This window comes from Sphaeroforma arctica, assembly GCF_001186125.1.
Source record: "Sphaeroforma arctica JP610 unplaced genomic scaffold supercont1.634, whole genome shotgun sequence".
NCBI lineage: Eukaryota > Ichthyosporea > Ichthyophonida > Sphaeroforma > Sphaeroforma arctica.
The window spans coordinates 2970-12434 of NW_014039924.1; the positions used below are offsets into that span (position 1 = coordinate 2970).

The window sequence follows — 9465 nt, forward strand, 5'->3', positions numbered from 1 at the left end:
GTGTGTATATATGTGTATATATATATGTATATATATATATATATATATATATATATATATATGAAAAATATATATATATATATATATATGAATATATCTATTTGTTTGTGTTTGATGGGGAGTGGGAGTATGTGTGCGCGTGTACGAATACTTTCATTCATTTATTATTTTGCTAGTCTGGGTGTACATATATCTCTGGATGGAAATAGGTATAAAAATATATATAAATATACGTACATATATGTATGTGTATGTATGTATGTGCAAGTATATATATATACCTAGACATATACTTACGACTATACCTATACATTCACATACACTCACATACTCGCATGTATAATTTTACATTCGTCTGTGCCTGTGTTTATGTATGTACATGTATGTCTAATACATATATGTGTGTGTATGTATGTATATATATATGATATTTCTGATTTGTATCCTGCATCAGTTTGCACATGTTTTCATTTACATGTATATGTATCCATATTTATATATATATAGATGTATATATGTATATATATATATGTGTGTGTGTGTGTGTCGGTCTGCCTCTGTCTTTGTATTTGTATATGTACATGTTTGTATGTATGTACATATATGTATAAATATATATATATATATATATATATATAATGTATATATATCCATATATAGACTTCAATATTTTGATATAGATATATATGGATATGGATGTGAATATATATATGTGTGTGTGTTTGTGTATATATGTATATATATATATAAGTATAGTTTTATTGTTATATCGTTATATCGTTATATAGTTATACATATGCACATATATATTTGATGTGGTAGCCTTTATGCCACGCTTCGAACGATAACAATTTAGCGCACGACTCTTGACATACAGGGGGATACTTTTCGTCGCTGTTCGGCCGGTTGTTTGGCGAGAATGAAGTGCGTGTTCTTATTCTGGGCTTAGACGGCGCGGGTAAAACAACCATCCTTTACCGCTTACAGGTGGGCGAGGTAGTAACCACCATCCCTAGTAAGTAGTACATGGATATATATATAAACCACACAGTATAGCTTAGTACATGGATATATATATTAACCACTCAGTATAGCTTAGTACATGGATATATATAAACCACTCTGTATAGCTTAGTACATGGATATATATATAAACCACTCAGTATAGCTTGTCTAGTGATACATCTCTCGAATGATAGGCCACCTTGTCAGTAGGTATCTACGTACTTGTACCATGAACGGTTATCCTGATATGCACGCCTGGCACATGCCTGGCCGATGATGTGCGTATGTGTGCAATCGTACCACAATTGGTGTTCGTTCAAACAAAATGCACTACCTGGCAAGTATCAGTATCAGTACTAAGTATCAGTACTAAGTATCGGTACTAAGTATCAGTACTAAGTATCAGTACTAAGTATCGGTGCTAAGTATCAGTACTAAGTATCGGTACTAAGTATCAGTACTAAGTATCGGCATCAGTATCAGTACTAAGTATCGGTACTAAGTATCAGTACTAAGTATCAGTATTATGTATCAGTGCTAAGTATCAGTACTAAGTATCAGTACTAAGTATCGGTACTGTCCTGAGGTGCTCGTTACTATCGTCTATGTGTCCACCTCAGTCTGTGGCATTGTATGTGTGTGTGTATATGTATAGTCGCAGATGAGATACATCTATTGACAAGCGAGAGGGTATATGGCCGTGGAGAATGCCTCCGATCGAGTCCATTCGTCTTGTCTTCTGCGGTACCGCTTTCCCCCCCCCCCATCATTTAGGTTTAGTTTATTAACTTCATTATAATTTAGGTATAGTAGTTACTGAGTCTTGTTTTAAATACAAGGCCTTAAAAAGTCGCTCAATTTGCTCAATACTACTTCGGACTCCGTACGTCGTTGCCCAATTTTTAATGGACTTGGCACTTGTGCTCTATAGAGCTCGGCGTAGAGTAAATGTATTTTTGTGTGTGTGGCATGCATTCTTAAGCTGATCTATAGGGGGTTCTCCCTTGTGTATTGCTAAGCCAGAGCTGCATAGTAATCACAACGAATCACTGCATAGTTGAGTGACATGATGTATCGGGCAGACAGGTAAGGGGGTTTGAATTATACGCCTAAAGAAAACATAAAGAAACATAGATTTTTTCACAGACTACTTTTGTTTTCTCACTTCCGTCTCTCTTCCGCTCCTTTGCCATGCAGCAATCGGATTTAATGTCGAAACCGTCACATACAAAAATCTTAAGTTCCAAGTGTGGGACCTGGGAGGTATGGAGCAGTCTTATTGGACATGGGCAAAGTGTACTGTTTGCACTCAAATGGCAGAACTAGCGTGTGCAAAGAGATGTGATACTGGTCCTCCCTCTATGGGTTCAGCGTCGATATATGTTCATGCAATGGTTAGGGTCATTTTAAGTGTCCCAGTTCTGCGGGTGAGTGGTGGTACCGTATCTGGCCAAATGCCCACTCGGTACTATGAACTATGCGTGAACTGGAAGGCCAAAGACGAACCAGTTATGCTCTGTGTGTATTTAATCATCCTTATAAATGGGGTAGGATGCCTTGGGATATGCTAATATAGGTGAGTGTGTGCATGCACGTGCATAGTTCTTTCTTATCCTGAACTGCTCTTCTCACAGCTTTAATAGTTCCCCACTGGCCACGCACTGGAAATTGATGCACAAGGAACCCCCTTGTAATCCCTAGTATATATTATGATCATTGGTCTTGCACAAGGAACCCCTTGTAATTCCCAGTATATATTATGATCATTGTTCCTGCACAAGGAACCCCCTTGTAATAAAATCATTGGTCTTGCACAAGGAACACCCTTGTAATCCCTAGTATATATTATGATCATTGTTCCTGCACAAGGAACCCCCTTGTAATCCCTAGTCTATACTATGATATTGCTCCTGTACAGGTCAAACGAGTATCCGGCCATACTGGAGGTGTTACTATGCGAATACCGACGCCATTATATATGTAGTAGATAGCGCGGATAGGGACCGTATGAGCATTTCTAAGCAAGAGTTGTTGTCAATGCTGGAAGAAGAGGAGCTTCGATCGTCTACACTTCTCGTGTTCGCGAACAAACAGGTGTGTGTCTGGGCGCGTACGCGTTTGCTAGAGAAGGCGTAGCTCACTACAAACCACCAGTATACTTCAACGGTTTGGGGTTTAGGGTTTAATGCCAATCTTCTCAGGATAGGCTCGTATGTGGGTAGGTTGTAGATCTACCCATATACTCAACGCATACACGAGCTCAATTTTTTTCTTGTATATATCTTTGGATGATAATACGATAATAGTAAATAAGCAATGCAATTTCACAATGACAAAAACGAGTAGGTAAAAGATACAAATTCACAAAGTTGCCATATGTGGCCCCTACTGTTTGACTCGGCTTGGGCTCAGCATGCTCTACCATACATAGCGCAGCTACGTTTCTTTGTACAAACGGAGTGGTTCATCCCAATACAATACACGCATCTAGGTTTTTTTTGGTCTGCACACTCGTGCGCCCTTAAATTTATACTGACTGCCTTCCTGTATATGTTCGTGTACGAATGTTTTGGCAGGACATTGACGGATCTATGTCCGCCAGTGAAGTGAGTGAATCACTGGGGTTGGGAAATCTCAAAAAACGCACATGGTCCATATTCAAGACCTCCGCCAAAACGGGTGCAGGCATAGAGGAAGCTATGGATTGGTATGGCTTATGTTCATAGCTAGCTTGTTCTTTGCTGTAGTGAAGAGCTTGGCATGTCTCTCTAAGATATTGTTTTGACTGATATGGTTGTGTTATAGTTCTGGCTGATTGTTTAGATTGACATGTCTCTCTAAGATATTGTTTTTGCTGATATGGTTGTGTTATAGTACTGGCTGATTGTTTAGATTGGCATGGTTCATATTTATGTCTGTAGCTTTGCTGTAATTAAGAGCTTGGCATATCTCTAGCATACTGTTTTGAGTGGTATGGTTTGTGTATCAGTTCTGTCTGATTGTTTGCATTGGCACGATTAATGTTTGTCTATAGCTTATTCTTTGCTGTAGTAGGGCTTGTCATGTCTGTAACATACTGTTTCGGCTAGTATGGTTTGAGTTCTAGTCCTGGCTGCTTATTTGGATTGGCTTGGTAAATGTTTGTCTATTGTCCATTTTGCGTTTTAAACACGCTAGGATTGGAGTTCCTTCGATATTTTATATCCCTTAGACAATACCTCTCTCCTTCTCTTATCCCGTTATCACCCGTACATCTCGTCACATTTGAGTGTCGAAATATTATACGAAGAAACTTCGTACCCTCACACTCTCGGTTGACTTCCATGCTACATCCAAAAGATCACTAGTCGCAATGCGCAATATCGACAATCTCGCTTCTCTCGTTCTCCTTTCCAACCTATAGGCTTGTGAATACGCTGGAGTCGAGCAAATAAGGAACCATCTAAAATAACTTATCAATAAAAGCGATCAAGCGTTCATTCAAATTGAAGTTGTATTGCCCAGGAGAAAGTAAGGACGCGTGCTCGTTGTTCAGCCTGGTGTAAATTTGGTGCATAATCAGCATTGACTGTGTGTATCGCTTCGTGTTCTGTGTGAATGACGGCGGTGTCCAACAGTATAAACCAGATCTCTAAATCCCTTCATCCCAGTACTAATCTAACTCTTCACGGAGAAATAGATACATTTGTATATTTTAGCTCATCTTTATACTTTTATTGATTACTAACTTTAGGTGTGTATGCGCTCATACGCTGATAATATATACAATGATGGTAGGGTCGAGTGATACTATGACAACCTCTGTAGTCACTCCTTGGTTAGCAGAAGCCATCGATATTCAGTTGCACCAGACTTTTTTTTGCCTTGATGATCCTCCGTTATTAGTGAACGTCATCGTAGTCTAGTTTTGTTGACTGTCTAAGTGGTCCTCCTTGGTTAGTAAGAGTCTTCGTCATCTAGTCTGTGTGACTATCTTAATTAAGCACAAATCCTCTCAATCTAGTTGTGCCTGAAGTCTATGCTATCCTCCTCGGTTAGCAGAAGTCATCGTAGTCCAGCTCTGTTTGACTGTCTGTATGCGCCGCGGCGGAGCGAATCCCCGTTACTGTGTCTGTGGTATACACAGTGATCCAGCACTGTTCACCCTCGCACTCACGTACTTCGTCGCATGGGATAGTAATCCCGTGCAACAAAGTATGGGAAAGATCGGTGTAATTCCGTTCCTCCTCGTTGTTCACAGTCTTTTCGTACACAATCTCAACATCCTGTATTTCGGGGTCGAAATATCTCGAGTCAAACAGCCCAATGTTACCATCAGCGACCTCGTCCTCGAGACTCTCGGGTCTGCCTGTGTATACTTGCCATGTGATCTCTAGAGGATTGCCAATGGGCGATGTGAAAGGCAGTGCTTTTACATCGAACACTTCTTCCTTGTCATCTTCGTCGGTGCTACTTGCCCGGATGCTGATGTCATTGTACAAATTGGGAGGGTAGTCGAGACCAACATATATGTCCAAATTATCTTGGATAAAGTCGTGTTGACTGAACAGTAGGTCTCTCGGTGACATGTCCCAATCGGTGAATTCTGGATCAAATGTAAGATCCAGCTCTGAGCCTTCGTTCCAAGTATTCGTGCCCAAAGTATCACGGTCTACCTGGCCTTTTACGCAGAAGGGATCTGTCCAGTTCGCAAATTCGAATGCAGCATCCCATAGTGCGTCTCTGTTGAATCCCGTTTCCGTGCGCACATACTCAATCTTCTTTTTAAGCAAGGGATAGAAAACATCGCGAAGCTCGGGATAGTGCATAATGCCTTGGAACAGGTGATCGTCTTGGTATCTGCAAACGAAAGAGTATCGCACCGATTTAGTATTTTCAGTTTTATACTTTACGCAGTCCAATGCCAGATCATGTGACCATTGGTCGTAAGTACTTGGAAGTCTCATTTCAGTATTATGGTTTGCAGTGTTCAAACTAACATACAATGTCTGATTTTTTCATGTCTTTATGCAACGCATATAACGTTCTATAGGAGATTTGAAACGGGAGAAATCTTAAAACTTGCACAACATATGAGCTTGCATACGACAACGGCACAAAATTCTACTTAAGTTGTTCTTACCTGTAAGGACTCAGACTAGGAGGTCCATGGTCCATGACAGGCTTAAAACAGGCATCATAATCCCATGGAGTATAGTACCATGTCTCCGTGTCGTTACTGCTGTAGATGAATGCGTTCTTTCCCATGTGATCTGTAATATAGATCAATAGTGTATTGAGTATCAATTGAACGATTTATATATATATATATATATATATATATACATATACATATATAACCTCTACATTTATCTGTACATATGTCCTACAATGGAGAAGTTGGAGAAGTATTATATAATTACGTGAACCAACAGAACCATTAGTTGTATAACATCAAAATCGATTACGATCAACATCAGCTAGAAATGTTATGAATACCTATGGAAATTCGGGAATACCTACGTGCACGGAAATATCAATACATACCTATATCACCGCAGATGAGATTGACCGCCATCCACTGCGCCAAGTTATTCATATCAAAACGTTTCTGTACAGCTTCTACGAAAGTCATGTTCGGTATTTTACCGTTCAATTCGTAAATAGTTTGCACCAACTTTGTGTTGTCATCGCTGTCCTTATTTTCAATAAGAGATTCATATTCGAAAATCTGTTCCTCGTTGGTTTCATCTGCGAAGGGTACAATCTCATCGAAGATGGACTTGTACGACCAATCGAAATCGCGCAACTTGTAGAGGTGACTTTCCTTTCGATCTCCGGTTATGGTCTGCGAGCTTAGGCCATGACGATCAAGCATGTCTTCGTCAGAATTCTCGAATACAGTGTAACCACCCATATTCTCTTCCCCAACCACTTCCATAGTTTCCGGATCGACATAAGTCACTGTCACATTCGCGATTATAGTTTTGAGAGAATGAAAGTCATTCATGTCCCGAAATTGCTGGGCAAAAAGTGGTACCTCAGTGCGACTGAATGTCCAAGGGTGTTTGACCATCGTCAACCGTTTGTTACCGCGCCATTCTCTCGGCACAAAAGTCTTGTCGATTTTGACAGTATAACTTTTAAGTTTCGCACTGCGCGTAAAGCCCCCTCTCTGATGTACCACACAATTGTCCTCCGATGTTGGCTCGCCATTTGCGGTATAGCCGTACTCTTTCACTCCGTCAACATCTATAGAGACTGAGCATGGCATGGTTGGTACCCATAAATCTGTACCTGAGTCGTCGTTTATTATATCGTCCCACGTGCATGTACAAAGTTCGTTATTGTGCGCTTCCGGGTACTTGTCACACACACACTTATCAGAACTTGTGTACACCCTCAAATGTACATTCGTCATAGAACCTTGTGGTGGGTCTTGAATGTATGCTACTGATCTGTCATGCAGTCCTCCAGAATAGTCCACAATATTGGGGATAGTGATTTCCTTGGTGAAAATATTGGGCCGTCTCCAAGTATTCGAACTGGTGGCCTCCCACTCTGCCATGCCAATCTCTGCACGACCACTCTTTCGAGCCCAGCTGTGTCCGGAAACATAGGCTACGTTCGCCCAGGAAGTAACATCCAGCAGCGTGTTATTGCTATCGTAAAGAGCAAGCTCGCCGCTGGATTTAATCCCATAAGGTATCATACAGTCCCCATTCGCATATTCTGCATTCGTGACTTCGTCTTTTACAAGCATAAGATATGCATTCGCTTCAATGATTCCACAATCTCCTCGAAAAGTGTATGCTTCATCTGTCTCTCTATCGTGAACAAGTGTGTAACCAGCGAGGTTTATACTCGTGTTACCCTCGTTAAATAGTTCAACCCAGTCCATATTTGTGGTCTGTACCTCGCTGATGTATAGTACTGAGGTCGTGTCAATTGAAGGAGTCGACACCGTATTTGGTTGAGTGACATTGGTGTCGATTGAAGGAGCCGACACCGTATTTGGTTGAGTGACATTGGTGTCGATTGAAGGAGCCGACACCGTATTTGGTTGAGTGGCATTGACGGAAGGCGCAACCGTTGTGTTTGGTGCAGTCATTTCTGTACTTATATCAACTGCGGGAGCGACCACGACCGTCGTGTTCTGGGTTATTTGTTCTGTAGTCTCATTGAGAGTTGCTGAAGGAGTCGTGTCCTGAACAATAGTCTGCGAGTATCCCAGTGGCAAGGCGCCCATCGCAAGTGCCGAAGCAAATGCACATGAAAGTCTCATCCTTGTAAATAATGTGATTTGATATATTATCAAGACTGTGTACTTCGTGTTTGATATCTGTTTAAAATTATCCACTATATATATACATAAAGAATTATAAATATAGAGAACTGGAGATGGATATTTAACTATTATCTCTTTTTTTATTTCTTTTTATAAATTACACTTGACCCCAGGTCCCCGGCTCCCCGGATCCTCCGCCCGCCCCGCCGGCTGCCGACACAAACATATGATCCATCATTTATTTTTATTGTTTTTATAACACGGCTTGTCGTGTAAGACTAAAAAATACATTTAGTTGCCAACTCTCGGTCTCTCGCCATTCGCCCTTCATGGCATGAAGAGAGTCAATAGAGTCAATAGAGTCAATAGAGTCTGCGTTTGTTTTTTTGTTTGTTTTTTATTTAAAACTCGTATATTTTGAATTATTTTTTTTCAAACAGAAAAAATATCTTTTTACAAAACTGCCACTAATTCGATTCACTACATGTCTAAGGTCAGTTGTCACTTGTCACTGCTTGTTGGTTGTCACTTGTTAGTGTGTCACTGCTTGTTGGTTGTCACTTGTTAGTGTGTCCACTGCTTGTTGGTTGTCACTTGTTAGTGTGTCACTGCTTGTTGGTTGTCACTTGTTAGTGTGTCACTGCTTGTCACTATGATGACTGATGTACTGTCTCTGACTTTCTGTTTACTCTCAGGAGAGTGGAGTCACTGGGGACTCGGGGGAGAGTGTCTGCTGCAGAGTGCAGAATTGGCAATTGCTGTCTGCAGCAGAAAGAGAGAGTGTAGTACTACAGACAACTGATCACTACAGTGAGTACAGAACTGCTAACTGCTGACTGTTGTGTACAACTGTGCACTGTGTGTAGTGGACAGTCGTGTGCTGTCTGCACTGTACTGTCTGCACTGTGCTGTCTGCACTGTGCTGTCTGCACTGTGCTGTCTGCACTGTGCTGTCTGCACTGTGCTGTCTGCACTGTGCTGTCTGCACTGTGCTGTCTGCACTGTGCTGTCTGCACCGTGCTGTCTGCACCGTGCTGTCTGCACCGTGCTGTCTGCACCGTGCTGTCTGCACCGTGCTGTCTGCACCGTGCTGTCTGCACTGTGCTGTCTGCACTGTGCTGTCTGCTACGTGTGCTGTCTAGCTACTGTGCTTGTCTAGCTACTTGTGCTTGGTCCTAGGCTACTGTGCTGTC

The 9465-nt window shown here is 41.3% G+C and overlaps 3 protein-coding genes across 3 annotated transcripts in view; 1 reads left to right on the forward strand and 2 right to left on the reverse strand.

Moving 5' to 3' along the window:
* Positions 1-877: 877 nt before the first annotated feature.
* SARC_07742 (ADP-ribosylation factor-like protein 1) lies at positions 878-3141 on the forward strand (the record flags this gene model as incomplete). The annotated part of the gene is made up of 3 exons (XM_014298300.1): positions 878-1015; positions 2203-2268; positions 2924-3141. Coding segments are annotated over 3 exons (422 nt in total), but the record flags the coding sequence as incomplete, so codon positions are not given.
* A 1551-nt stretch (positions 3142-4692) lies between these two features.
* Positions 4693-8342, reverse strand: SARC_07743 (hypothetical protein). The gene is made up of 3 exons (XM_014298301.1): positions 6532-8342; positions 6128-6257; positions 4693-5844 (listed from the first exon to the last, which is right to left on the reverse strand). Exons 1-3 carry the CDS (start codon positions 8267-8269, stop codon positions 5040-5042), a joined length of 2673 nt encoding a protein of 890 aa, XP_014153776.1. The 5' UTR covers positions 8270-8342; the 3' UTR covers positions 4693-5039.
* Positions 8343-8896: 554 nt separating this feature from the next.
* The window catches only part of SARC_07744 (hypothetical protein), a 983-nt gene continuing 414 nt past the window's right edge, over positions 8897-9465 (reverse strand). Inside the window, exon 2 of the mRNA XM_014298302.1 lies at positions 8897-9380. Coding sequence (XP_014153777.1) covers positions 9098-9380 — 283 coding nt within the window. The 3' untranslated portion in view covers positions 8897-9097. The remainder of the gene's footprint in view (positions 9381-9465) is intronic.